Source organism: Trachypithecus francoisi, unplaced genomic scaffold, assembly GCF_009764315.1.
Source record: "Trachypithecus francoisi isolate TF-2019V2 unplaced genomic scaffold, Tfra_2.0 Lachesis_group3, whole genome shotgun sequence".
Taxonomy (NCBI): domain Eukaryota; kingdom Metazoa; phylum Chordata; class Mammalia; order Primates; family Cercopithecidae; genus Trachypithecus; species Trachypithecus francoisi.
In genome coordinates, this window is record NW_022681468.1 from 1,251,489 (window position 1) to 1,265,874 (window position 14,386).

Sequence of the window (14,386 nt, forward strand, 5' to 3'; positions counted from 1 at the left end):
CCCGCCACATCCTCCCCAGGTGAGTGCGGCAAGCAAGGTCCAGAGGCATGAGCTGCACCCACCCTGCCCCCAGCACAGGCTCCATGCACTAGCGGCAGACACCTGCTGTGATTCCTGGCCCTGCCCACGGCACAATTTGACAGGACCACGGCAGGAGAACAACTCCACCCCAGCCTCTGTCACCACTTGCCGAGGGTCTGAGAAGCAAGAGGCTGGTGGAGGAGCTGCCCACAGGAGCTGAGGTCCCTGCACCTCAGGCCCACGATCCCCAATGCTCAGGCAGTGAGTGCAGCAAGCAGTAGTGGCAGGCACTGACCTGGCCAGGCACACCCCTCAGGCTACCACCAGTGCAGCCTCTTGACCTGGACCCCTCCTCAAGGCCCTCCTTCCCGCTGGCTTCTGAGGCTCGCTCTGTGTGGCCAGGTCAGGCACACTGGCCTCCCAGCTGGTGAGATGCCCCTTGGCCCTGTGGCCTTGCAGCTGTTCCTCACGTCCAAAGCCAACGCCTCCTGCAGGAGACAGAGACGCTGGACCTGATAGGTGCTGTATTTATAAACACAGGCCACGCTCAGCTCCATTTCCGGCTGAAGCCATAGCCAGGCAAGCCACGAGAGCACTGATTCGGGTGTGGTGACTCAACGTTCCAAGGCACGACAACCTGTACGTCCAGCCAGGTAGGAAAAATAGGAAGCCCAGGGCCAAGCTGGAAAGTGCGGGAGCCGAGGGAACAGCAGGACTGACTGCAAGGGGCAGGCTGGCGGGACGGGAGGCTCCCCAGGGCTTCACAGCAGCTCCCGCCAGGAGGAACAGCAGAGTCCTGGCCTCAGGGTGATCATGGAGCTCGCAGCAGCCAGCACGCTCAGGCCAGGAGAGCTCAGACCTCAGGGTGGGTCTTCAGGGCCAAAGCTCCCCCTCCGGTCCCTGGTGGGGCCACATCCCAGGCTTGAGGTGGGTGGGGAAGGAGCCCTAGGCCAGACAGAGGGGCTCACGACCTGACACCTGTGTGGCACAGGGGCAGCCCGACAATGCAGAAAGGACACCCTCCCAGGCCCCACGACGGGGCAGCTCCTGGAGCCGCCGGCGGGCACCGCCCAAAGCCTGAGCAGCCATCCCTCTCCCCAGCACTCAGAGGAACGAACGGCCCGACTCAGTGCCGCACCGGGAAGGCCTGGCCACGAGACACGCCCTGCCAGCAGGGCATCGGCCTCCTGCCGCTCACCCTCCTGAGGTGCTCCCGGGGCAACTGGGAAGATGCAGTATGTCCACCCTCAAACTGACCAGGAACGAGCTCATAGAGAAGCCTCAACTCCACTGCTGCGGGGGAGCCCCCGCCCCACTCGTGTCCAGGACCAGGGAGGCGGGTGCTGGTCTCGAGGCGGCCCTGGAGACACCTGCACGAGCCCAGGGTGCAATGCTGATGAAAATTCTTGCCCAATTATTTTGCATCTAAAAATAGGGAAGTCCTGGCTGGGGGCCATACAGTAAAGAAATATTGTCAATGCCTCTTGCAAGGTCAGCTATGGAATTACACTGGGAAATGAGGCTCAAATTAAACAAAACACACTGGTGGCATCCTAGCTGTCAACCGGTCCCTGGTCACCTCTGTCCTGATGCAGACATGGGACTCCCAGAAGGTTGGAGAGCAAACAAAGGCAGGGAGGAGGGGCCCAACAGAGGGGCCAAGCTTGCAGGACAGCAGCCCAAGGCCAGGGGCCTTCCCATCAGCATAGGCTCAGTCCCGTTCCCTATGCTCACCAGAACAAGAACATCTGAGAAGAGGGATATGCATCTGCCTCGTGGATCCACATCCTGTCCTGCCTTCCAGATGGTGCTGGTCACCCCCACACTGACCATCCCCACAAGACAAAAGGCGTCCTGGGGAAGGCTGAAGGGAGGCTGGACTGCATGGTCACTTTGCTGCTCAGCTCAAGACACACCTGGCTCCCAGGGCTGCTGGGCTGAGCTGCCCGTGCGCGGCGGCTGCTGCCAGCTGCTCTTGGGGCACGGGCTGCATGGGGCAGTCGAGACACAGAAATGCGAGACACGGTGTTGGACCGAGCGAGCTGACCATGTGGACCTCAAGCCCATGGAGCCCAAACTCTTCTGCCAAGCAAGGCCCAGGATGTTGGCCCAAAAGGCTGCGCAAGGGCTGCGTGGGGACTGAAGGCCCCTCCAAGCCCCTCGCCTGCTCCAGCTCACCCCCTCTTGTCTCAGGACTCAGGGGTCATTAGAACCCATCTGTCTCCTTGCTGACCCCCTGAAGAGAGCCGCTGCCTTGAGGCAAACCCTCCCCCAACCCAACCCCACCCCACCCAAAGCCACAGCACTGATCCCTCCACAACCACTGTGTCCCAGCCCCTCTGCATCCCACCACCCCACGACGGTGCCCTCGGGGCTGGGCCATAGGCGAAGATGCCGCTGGAGCGTCTCCGCACTCGGCCAGGTGCTGCCTGTGTCCAGGGGCAGGGGGTGCCCACAGCTTGACCAGGCGGTGCTGAGGAAAGGCTGGTTGGGGCAGTGGAGCGGGACAGTCAGGCCCAGAGCAGGTTGCTCAGCCCCAGGCATATGTACCCCCCATAGGAAGGGCAGACCCACCCCCTCCCCAGTGTCTTCCCTTGCCCATTTCTGTCCCTTTCGGGTCCTGACTCCTCTGTTGAGCAGCACCTGCACCCCAGGGGACCCAGCATGGCCCCTGACCATGCAGAGGACCTGGAGCCACGGCCATGAATGTACTGGGCGTGAGAGCAGCCCAGCAGTACCCAGTGCTCCCCAGGGCTCCTGGAGAGCCTGACCCCATCTGTGGGGCGTGGGGTGAGACGGGGTGCCACCGGCCTCCACAGGCTGGAGCCCTCGAGGAGCTGCTGACAACCCCAGCACTATGACCAGCAGCCACGCTCTCAACACCCTCACAACCCTGCAAAGTCAGCCTGAGCTGAGCACACATCGGCGCGCCGCGCGCCTGAAGAGCAGAAGGGGACGGCCTCTCAGCACTTGGCTATTTTTAGGGCTGCCTCTCAGAGCAGCTGCCGAGCCAAACAGGCCCAGCCAGTCTGCGGGACCAGCAGCTCACAGGCCTCAGGGCTGCCCTCAGCAGGAGCCTGTCCTACAGAGACCCTCCACGGCCGGGCAGGAACAAGCACGCCACACCCTGCCCCCTGGTCCTGGGGAAAGCACAGTACAACTTCCATCCTGCCATCCCTTCCCACCTGCACCTGAGCACCCTGCCTTGGCAATGCCACCATCTGCCACCACCACACACAAGTCACAGGGTCCAAAGAGACCCCCGTCACTGTGACTGACTGCAGACCCGCTCTCTGCAGCAGCGCCCCGACCCCACCACAGCACCGCAGCTGCCCACTCCATCAAACTTTCCTGGGACACATGGTGAGAATGCTGGGTTAAGAGAGGGAGAGGGCTGGTTCTAGTGCCCAGATCCAAGGAAAGCATCCTTTAGCCCAAGGACACTGCAGCCCCCTGCCCTCTGTCTCCTGCACAAAAGCCAGTCCCCAGCGAGAGACCCACTGCCATGTGATTGCAGTGTTGACAGCAGGACAGAACAGCCAGAGGTTTCTAGGCCTGCGTCTTGAAAACAGGGCACTGCCTGTGCAGACAGGGCGGCGTGCACGCACTGTGCTGGCCACGGCAATGGGCCAGGTCCTCTGAATCCCCAAGGCTTCCAGGGCTATGGGCACTGTCCTGCTGCCCCTTGGCCCCAGCCCGAGTGCTGCCCAGCCTACAGGCCACAGGCTGCCCAGGTGAGCTTCCTCAGCCCGTCCCTCTAAGCAGCCCGTCTTCCCCAGATCACTGCAGACCACCTCCGAAAGTCCAGTCCCAAGCCCCGCACAACACCTCCCACCCATCTCCACCTGCACACGCCGAGGCAATCCCCGCCTCCCGTGTGGACCACCGCTCCAGCAGCACTGCTCTCCCAAACACACAGGCTTTAAATAGTCCAGTGACTTCCCCACACTCAAATGAAACCACACTCCTTGGCATGACAACCTGGTTCCATGACAGGAACATACACCAAGAAGCTACACTGTGCAGGCTCTGGGCAGGGGCTAGGTACAGCACCCAGCAAGGCAGACAGGGTCCCACCGTGAGAGACTCGTGCAGGCCGGCGGGGGTCGGTAGGCAACACGCGTCCTGAGGAGACCCCCCAGCATGTGGACAGAGGCGGGGGAAGGGCTGGAGACAGGCTACTGCCCCAGCCAGCCGCCACCCACTGACACCACCCAGTGCATCTACGGATGCGGAGGATCCGGCAGGAAGAGCAACATGTCCAACTGTTGCTCCAGAGGTGAGACAGAGAACAGCGCAGAAGCAGCAGTGGAAGAGACAGTGGTGAGAGCTTCCCAGGACTCGTGAAAATCATCAATCCACAAAGTCAGCAAGTCTAATGAGTAACCCCGACTCAGGCAATCACAAAACAAGCCACATCAGGACCCACCATGAGACGACCGTTAGCAACGACGACATGACCGCAAAGCCACCCCGACGTCTCCCTCCAGCGTGTCACGGCTGCTGACCTCTCAGAGCAAAGCTGGAAGTCAAAGTCAGGGACACCCTGCCTGGACCTGTGGGAGGCGCACACACCACCCCAGCATTGTACAAGCAGCACACGCCCTGCTCAGGGTGAGGGTAAACAAAAACATCTTCAGACAAACAGAAAGAGACGGCAGTTATCAGCAGATCCTCACTAAAGGAAATCCTAAGAACAAATGTTCAACAAATGTTCAACAGGAGGAAAATATTCCTGAGATGAAAGAAGAATGAGCAAAAAAGGAAGTGGTGAGTTTTGAAGCTCATCAAATTTCACAGTATAAAGCAGTAACAACAGCTTTGTGGGCTTCATAAAAAAAAACAATTAAAATACACAGTAATTGCCGGGCACGGTGGCTCAAGCCTGTAATCCCAGCACTTTGGGAGGCCGAGATGGGCGGATCACGAGGTCAGGAGATCGAGACCATCCTGGCTAACACGGTGAAACCCCGTCTCTACTAAAATACAAAAAATTAGCCAGGCATGGTGGTGGGCGCCTGTAGTCCCAGCTACTCGGGAGGCTGAGGCAGGAGAATGGCATGAACCTGGGAGGTGGAGCTTGCAGTGAGCCGAGATCATGCCACTGTACTCCAGCCCAGGTGACAGAGCAAGACTCCATCTCAAAAAAAAAAAAATTTATAGGGTAGGCTGGGTGTGGTGGCTCATGCCTGTAATCCCAGCACTTTGGGAGACTGAGGCGGGTGGATCATTTGAGGTCAGGAGTTCGAGACCAATCTGGCCAACATGGTGAAACCCCATCTCTACTAAAAATACAAAAAAATTAGCTGGGTGCGGTGGCACGCGCCTGTAGTTCCAGTTACTTGGGGGGCTGAGGCACAAGAAAAACCTGACCTGGGAGGTGGAGGTTGCAGTGAGCCATGATCACGCCACTGCACGCCAGCCTGGACAACAGAGTGAGACTCCGTCTCAAAAGAGCGAGACTCCATCTCAAGAAGAAAAAGGCTGGGCACGGTGGCTCAGCCTGAAATCCCAGCACTTTGCGAGGCTGAGGTGGGCGGATCACGAGGTCAGGAGATCGAGACCATACTGTCTAACGGTGAAACCCCATCTCCACTAAAAATACAAAAAATTAGCCAGCCATGGCGGCGGGTGCCTGTAGTCCCAGCAACTCAGGAGGCTGAGGCAGGAGAATGTCATGAACCTAGGAGGCAGAGCTTGCAGTGAGCCAAGATTGCACCACTGCACTCCAACCTGGGTAACACAGCAAGACTCTGTCTCAAAAAAAAAAAAAAAAAAAAAAAAATTTTACAGGGTAACTACTAAACAAATAAAAGTAATGATAAATTTCCCTAATAATGGGGGGAAATGAAATTTAAAAATCAATGCAAAATAAGGTAAAAGAAAAACAAACAAAAATATAGGACAATAAAAAGCACAAAATAAAACAGTATATATGAGTCCAAATATCAGCAATGTAGATAAATGTAAATGAAATCAATGTTCCAATTAAAAACAAACATGGCCAGAGTGCCCAGGCACATTCACTCACGCCTGTAATCCCAGCACTTTGGGAGGCCAAGGCAGGCAGATCACGAGGTCAAGAAATTGAGATCATCCTGGCCAACATGGTGAAACCCATCTCTACTAAAAATACAAAAATTAGCTGGGCTTGGTGGTGGGCACCTGTAGTCCCAGCTACTTGGGAGGCTGAGGCAGGAGAATCGCTTGAAGCTGGGAGGCAGAGGTCGCAGTGAGCTGAGATTGCGCCACTGTACTCCAGCCTGGGCGACAGAGAGAGACTCCGTCTCAAAAAAAAAAAAAAAAAAAGGTCAGAGTAATGAAAACGAAATCTAGATACATGCTGAATAATCAAAGAAGACACATCTAATATGTAAGGATATACAAGGTTTTAAAAAAGGGTAGAAAAATAGCTAACAGGCAAAAATTATCTAAAAGAATGCTTGCATCAAAGTCAATACCAAAGACAAAAAACATTACTAGCTATAAAAGCAGTCATACAATGACAAAAAGTTCAAAATACCTAGAATTACATTTCTAAACATGTATGTACCTAATAACACAGCCTCAAAAATATATAAAGTGGCAGGGCATAGTGGTTCATGCCTATAATCGCAGCACTTTGGGAGGCAAGTAGACTGCTTGAGTCCAGGAATTCAAGACCAGCCCAAGCAACACAGCAAAAGCCAGTCTCTACAAAAGATACAAAATTTAGCCAGGCGTGGTGGTGCACACCTATAGTCCCAGCTACTCAGGAAGCTGAGGTGGGAGGATCGATTAAGCCTGGGAGTTCAAAGCTACAGTGAGCTGTGATCGTCCCACTACACTCCAGCCTAGCGGACAGAGTAAGATCCTGTCTCAAAAAAAAAAAAAAAAAAAGTATAAAACAGAAACTGACAGAACGTTAGAAAAATAGACAAATCTACTCTCAGATTATAAGATTTTAACATACATTTCTAGTAGACAAAAAAAAGGGAAGAGACTTGAAGACCACAATAAACCAAGCTTGATCTAATGGACAAACACTGCACCATCAACTGCCAAACACACATTCCTTTTAAGTATAAACAGAACATGTATCAAAATTGACCTCATACTGAAACAGAAAGCAAGTTCAAAAAAAAGAAATTTTTTCTTTTTTAGAGGGAGTCTCACTCTATCGCTGGAGTGCAGTGGGGCAATCTTGGCTCCCTGCAACCTCCACCTCCCAAGTTCAAGGGATTCTCCTGCATCAGCCTCCCAAGTAGCTGCAATTACAGGTGCGTGCCACCACACCTGGCTACTTTTTGTATTTTTAGTAGAGATGGGATTTCGCTATGTTGCCCAGGCTGGTCTCGAACTCCTAACCTCTGGTTATCCACCCACCTCAGCCTCCCAAAGTGCTGGGATTACAGGTGTGAACCACGGGGCCCAGCCAGTCAGGTCATTTTATAAGTGAATTATTCCAAACATTCAAGGAAGAAATGATTTCAATTTTACATTAGTTACACCATGATACAGCAAAAGAGGAAATACTCATCTCACTTCACAAGGAAATCTTAGCACCAAAATCTGATAAGGACTACAGAAGAAAGGAAGCACACAGACCTTAGACACAGATGTAAAAGTCCTAAACAAGATACTTATCATCTAAACCCACCAATGTGGACAGGTGTGGAGGCTCATACCTGGAGTCCCAGCTCTTTGAGAAGCTGAGATGGGAGGATCACTTGAGGCCAGGAGTTGGAGACCAGCCTGAGCAACCTAACGAGACCCTGTCTCTACAAAAAATGTAAAATTAGCCAGGCCAGTGGCATGAACCTGTGGTCTCAGCTACTCAGGAGGCTGAGGCAGGAGGATTGCTTGAGCCATGGTCACGCCACTGCACTCCAGCCTAGGCAACAGAGCAAGACTCTGTCTCAAAAAATAAATAAATAAAATAGGCCGGGCACGATGGCTCAAGCCTGTAATCCCAGCACTTTGGGAGGCCGAGACAGGTGGATCACGAGGTCAGGAGATCGAGACCATCCTGGCTAACACGGTGAAACCACGTCTCTACCAAAAAATACAAAAAACTAGCTGGGTGAGGTGGCGGGAGCCTGTAGTCCCAGCTACTTGGGAGGCTGAGGCAGGAGAATGGTGTAAACCTGGGAGGCGGAGCTTACAGTGAGCTGAGATCCAGCCACTGCACTCCAGCCCGGGCGACAGAGCGAGACTCTGTCTCAAAAAATAAATAAATAAATAAAATAAATATCCACCGATTTTTTAAAAGGGTAATACAACACGCCTAAACTAGTATTTTTTCCAAGAATAGTTAGAAAATCAATTTATGGCCAGGCACAGTGGCTCATGCCTGTAATCTCAGCACTCTGGGAGGCCGAGGTGGGTGGATCACAAGGTCAGGAGATCGAGACCATCCTGGCCAACATGGTGAAACCCTGTCTCTACTAAAAATACAAAAATTTGCGGGGCGTGATGGCACACGCCTGTAGTCCTAGCTATTTGGGAGGCTGAGGCAGGAGAATCACTTGAACTTGGGAGGCAGAGGTTGCGGTGAGCCGAGCTCGTGCCACTGCACTCCAGCCTGGTAACAGAGCAAGACTCTGTCTCAAAAAAAACAAAAGGCCAGGCGCGGTGGCTCACGCCTGTAATACCAGCACTTTGGGAGGCCGAGGCGGGCGGATCACGAGGTCAGGAGATCAAGACCATCCTGGCTAACACAGTGAAATCCTGTCTCTACTAAAAGTACAAAAAATTAGCCTGGCATGGTGGTGGGCGCCTGTAGTCCCAGCTACTGGGGAGGCTGAGGCAAGAGAATGGCGTGAACCCAGGAGGCGGAGCTTGCAGTGAGCCGAGATTGCACCACTGCACTCCAGCCCGGGCAACAGAGCGAGACTCCATCTCAAAAAAAAAAAAAAAAGAAAAAAAAAAGAAAATCAATTTATGTAATTTACCACCATAGCAATGAAAAGATAAAAATTATATAATGCTCTTAATAAAAGTATTTGATTATATTCAACATCCATCCCTAATGATTTCTTTAAAAAGCCTTTGCAAGTCATGAATAGGATGGAACTTTTTAACTGCATAAAGGGTATCCACAAAAATTTGCAGCAAACATTGTGCTTAATGGTAAAACACTAGAAACCTTCCTTAAGGCCAGGACAGAACAAGGGTATCCACACAACTATCCATATTCAACAGTGTACTGTGACAATCAGCACAGTTAGGCAAGAAAAAGAAATAAAAGTATGAGGATTGAAAAGAAACAACTTTGTCTTTTGCAGGAAAATCACTGATTTCTTTCAAAAATCAACTGAATTTCTATATGTTTGCAACAAACATAATAAAAAGCTGACTTTTACTATGACTTCTAAAATACAAGCATCTAGGAATAAAGGTAACAAAGGATATGCATGACAGCAGAATCTCGTAAAACTCAAAATACATTCAAGACCTAAGTAAATAGCTTGGTCATGAATTAGAAGACTTAGTACCATATAATTGTCAATTCTCCCCTACCTGCTCCACAGAGTCAAAAAACTTCCAATTATAAACCAAACATGGCTTTGTGTGAAACTTAAAAAGATAATTCTGGCCAGGCGCGGTGGCTCATGTCTATAATCCCAGTATTTTGGGAGGTCGAGGTGGGTGGATCACCTGAGGTCGGGAGTTTGAGACCAGCCTGGCCAACATGATGAAACCCTGTCTCTACTACAAAAAAAAATACAAAAAATTAGCTGGGTGTGGTGGTGGGCACCTGTAATTCCAGCTACTTGGGAGGTTGAAACAGGAGAATCGCTTGAACCCGCGAGGCGGAGGTTATAGTGAGCCGAGATCGCACCACTGCACTCCAGCCTGGTGACAGAATGAGACTCTGTCTCAAAAAAACAAACCAAACAAAACAGTCAGACAGGCGCGGCGGTGCACACCTGTAGTCCCAGTTGCTCAGGAAGCTGATGTGGAAGGAAGGACTGCTCGAGCCCAGGATTTAGAGGTTAGAATGAGCTATGATTGAGCCACTGCACCCCAGTCTGGGCCACAGAGTGAGGCGCTGTCTCTAAAAACAAAAAGATGGCCAGGCGCAGTGGCTCACACCTGTAATCTCAGTACTTTGGGAGGCTGAGGTGAGAGGATCACTTGAGCCCAGGAGTTCAAGACCAGTATGTGCAACATAGGGAGACCCTGTCTCAAAAAATAAATAAATAAATAAATAAATAAACAAATACAAATTAATAAACCTCAACAGAAAAAACAATCAAGTGGGAAGAGCAAGATAAGTGGCCCAGCCCCTGCAGAAGAGTGGATGGCGGTGCTCAGGGACATGGGCACCTGGAGGACACTCCGGGAACCCGGCAGGCAGAGGCAACAGACAGGCACTGATGCATAGGGCCACCTAGGAGCACCATGTGTAACGGTGCTGAGCCAAAAGTGCCACAAGGAAACCCAGGGCCCAGGCCTCCCAAACGACAGCCCAGCATGCCCGGTTCAAGCTCCGGGGCACAGACTTCTCCAGCTGCCTCCCAGAAGGAGAACTGAAATGAGACCAGCATCCCAGCCAGGCAAACGGTCAATGTGCACACTCCACCAGGCTGACACGGGGAGCGCACCCAGACACTGCTCAGAGAGCAAAGAGATGCTAATAATTGGACGGGGACATTTTCAACACAGCCGAGAAAGGATGACTATCTCTAAAGAAACTGCTGACGCTGAAGTAGAAAAAAAGAGAAAGAAAAACTGGCAAAGGAACAGGAATTTCACTGACAAGGAAGTACAAATGGCCTAAATTAGTAGCCAGAGAAATTCAAGTTAAAACCACGATACCACTTCACACCCACCAGACTGGCAAAAATTAAGTCAGATGAATGCTGGCACAAATGTGGAGCGGTGGGGACTCTCATCCCTGTCAGTGGGGGCCGGAGCAGGCACGACCACTCTGGAAAACTGCCCAGCAGTAACGCTGAGTGCGTGCACACCCCCACCATAAATCTTGGTAGCTGGCGGCACATGCTTAAGACAGGCCCTGCCCATCCAGGAAGACCACAGAAGGCAGGCACAAGGATGTCCATAGCAGCACAGGGCTTGTATTTGGCAAAAAAGAACTGGAAACAAGCCAAGGTCCCTTGACAGAAGCAGAGCCGAGGTACTATCATGCCAGGGCATAGTACGCAGCAGTGAACACGCCGAAAGCCATCAGCACAGATGCAGCTCAGAAACTTCATGGCTGGGCACAAGTGAGGAGTACAGAAGAACACAGGAGGAACGAAGCAAAAGTAAGCAGCAGACTGTCCAAGGATGCATGGACAGGTGGCACAAGCACAGAGCAAAGCTGGGGCCAAGCCTGCCTATGAGGGGCCCTATTCCAGGACAGGTAAAGGCAGGAGCTCATTATGAGGCTGAGCCTGTTCTATGAACAAACTGCATCTGCCCAGACAGCTGCGCCACTCGCCCCTCCACCCATCAACTCCACACCAACGGAACAAACCCTGTCCTCCTGCCTACCCTTCCTCCCAATCCTGTCCAGGCCAGAGCCCGGGACCCCCCAGCACTCCGTGCTGCCCAGTCCAGGTGCCTCCATCTACCCACTGTCCTCACCAGCCTTCTCGAAACCTGCCCTACCCACGCCCTCCCCACAGACACCAGAGTGGGCTTTCTAGACCCCTGGAGAATAGAGCACAGCTCCACAGTGGGGCTGATAAGGCCCCTGGCCCCTCCTGCCACACGCCCCCACCTCCCTCCGGTTACAGACTTTGCTGCTCATTCGGAGGGACCCAGGAAGCTGCTGCGGAGGTTCAGCAAGGGAAGGCTATGTGCTGCAGTGCTGGAGCAGGGGAGCGCCAACAGCCAGCATGAAGGTTCTGGGGCTGTGGGTGAGGCAGTGACTCCCAGGGGCAGACAGAAGAAGAGCTGTGGGGCCGTGGGACCTGACATTGAGGCAATCGCCAAGACCTGGAATGGAGAAGCAGCCAGGCCTGGGGAGATGCTCCTGGCTTCGGCTCTGAGGCCCCAGAGGTTTCCCAGAAGAGAAGCAAGTAGGCACATCTGCAGTGCTCGGCCCCAGACGGTGGGCAAACGCTGACCCTTAGGTCTCATATGGAAACGGGGTCCTTCGGGAGGCCCTGTCAGGTGCAAGAGTCGTGCTGGGTGGGCATCCTTCCTGTCCACTCAGCACAACCAAAGCCCTGAGGTCCCAACCCTGCGCTCCAGGAGAGCAACCCCAACACCACGCTCAGAAATGCAGGTTGTGGGAGCCACAGGAAAGCACGAGAGGCCCACCTGCAGCTGACTAGTGGTGGGACAACTCAATGCCACGTGGGGTCCCCTCCAGGCATACTGGACACGTCCAGTGCCTGGAAGGTCCGCTCACCCTCCCATCTCCCCAGGGAGAGCTCTCACGACCCCCACCTGCCTCCTCTTCCAGCCTGCTGTCTATAATAGAACCAGAACTTTTCCGGAGAGTGTCTCCTTCTCCTCCTTAGCCTGGGAGCTTCCTGAGCAGGAACTACCAAGTCATGAAGAAATTACAAGTTTCAAACTGAGCAGGAGACACAGGGAAGCTGCAAGTCCAAGGAAGGCTGGGCTACGGCCGGAGGATAAACCTTGTCCAGTCGTTACTGCTGGGCGACCGGGCGCCCCCTACCAAGTGCAGAGCAGCCAGCCTTCCGCAATAGCAAGATCAACAGGGAGGCGCAAATAGCAGTACTGGCTTGCAGACGTCTCTAAATGAGAGACAGCGCCAACCAGGTACCCGCGAGGACGACCCCGCCCCGCAGGACAGGGCATCTCCACCGCGCGCTGGACGGAGGATACAATCGAGTCCTGCGCGCCCCGTGCGCCGTGGGTCGCTCCCAGGCCGAGATCTGACAGTGTCGCCGGACGCGCAAGGAAGCGTGTGGTACCCAAGAGAGGAAGCACCCTGGTCGCCCCGGCCCGCACCGCATTGAGGCAGGTGTGCAGCTGTGCAGGTGCGGTTGCGGCGAGCCACGTGAGCGCCGCCCGGGAGCCCCAAGGTCCCGCCGGGCCTGAGCAGCACAGGGTCCTCAGAAGCTGAGCGCGGCCCCGGACGCTCAGGACCTGGGGGGCTGGGGCCGCGCTCGCCGGCGCTGTAGGGGGCGGCGGCTGCGCGCATCGAACGGGCGGGCGGGCGGGTGCGCGAGGGGGGCAACCAGGGCTCCGCTGGGGGAACCGGGCCGGGGGTGGGGCGCGCGGAGGCCGCGGCCAGGACACCCCCGGCAGGTGCCCGGCGGGAACAAAGCGCGGCGGGCGGCGCGTACCTGGGCACGCAGCTGGGGCTGGAGCCGTCCACCTCCCAGGTGGCGAACAGGTTCATGGGCACGGGCGTGTTGAGCGCGCCGGGCGCGCCGGGGAGGCCGAGGCGGCCTCGCTCGGCCATGGCGCCGGCCCCGCCGCTCCCTCGGCGGCCTGGGGCTGCGGCCGGGCCGCGGACGCGCGGCGGGCGGGCCGGGCGCGCGGAGGGCGGCGGCGCGGTCACATGGCTGCCGGACTGCGAGGGGACGGGCCGGGCCGGGCATCGGACAGGCCCGCGGGCGGCGACGAGCTGCGGCCGCTCCGCCCCGCCCCGCCCGGCGCCCCGCCCGCGCCCCGCGCGCCCCCGGCCTCCCCGCGCGCGCCCGGTGCCCTCCGACCCGCGCCGGCGCCGCCGATTGGCTGGGCGGGGCGCGAGCTCGCCGCCTCCAGTCCAATCGCCGCCGGCGCAGCGCCCGCCGGAAATGAGGTGCGCGCGCGCTTCCTCTGGCGGCGCCTCGCGGGGCGTCCCCGCCCGTCGGTGGGCGAGAGCGCGCACTCACGCGCCTGCGCACAGGCCCCGCCCGGCGCGCCCCGCCCCGCCCCCCGGGAGCAGCGGGCAGGGGCCGGGAGAGACGCCGGGGTCCACTGGGTCCCGGCCAACCTCGGGCGCCGCCCCCTAAGGAAAGCTCATCCTCGCCCTGGCGATGCCCGCCTCCCCACGCGCGGATTCCCAGCCCTCGACGCTTTCCCGCCTGCACCCCGCCATGCCCCGAGTCTCCCCGCCCCCGCTGCCCTCCGCGCCCCTTGTCTCCTGCCGACCCCCGCTGGATGGGCCCGGCTGTGCTGGCTTCGCCCGTCCCCGAGCCCCTCCCCCGCGCCCCCCTGCGCGGGTTCCTCGGGACGGAGGTGGCCGGGCCTGGCGGCGGCCGCGAAAACGCAAAGCCGCTCGGGGCTCCAGGCTCCCGACCTCAGCCCCCTGGGCTCCCAGATGCCCCCGGGCGCCCTCTTTGCGTCCCAGCATCTTTATTCAGCGCCGCTTTTCAGAGTTGAACTCAGGACAATGGAGAACAAATGTCTGGAGCCAAGACTGGCTCCTGGTCCTGGAGTTTACAGTGAACTTGAGGACCCGAGCAAAGAG

At 55.9% G+C, this 14,386-nt stretch overlaps 1 protein-coding gene across 7 annotated transcripts in view; it reads right to left on the reverse strand.

Annotated features, from left to right (window-relative positions):
* PACS2 (phosphofurin acidic cluster sorting protein 2) overlaps window positions 1-13,894 on the reverse strand; it is an 82,315-nt gene extending 68,421 nt beyond the window's left edge. For 3 of the 7 annotated variants that reach the window (XM_033191034.1, XM_033191029.1, XM_033191032.1), the window contains exon 1: window positions 13,275-13,599. In XM_033191034.1, the coding sequence (XP_033046925.1) occupies window positions 13,275-13,393 (119 nt within the window). In that variant the 5' untranslated portion in view covers window positions 13,394-13,599. Of the gene's footprint in view, window positions 1-13,274 lie in introns of all 7 variants that reach the window. The other 4 variants (XM_033191030.1, XM_033191028.1, XR_004432217.1 and 1 more) reach the window with 3 other exon arrangements.
* Between the last annotated feature and the right edge of the window lie 492 nt (window positions 13,895-14,386).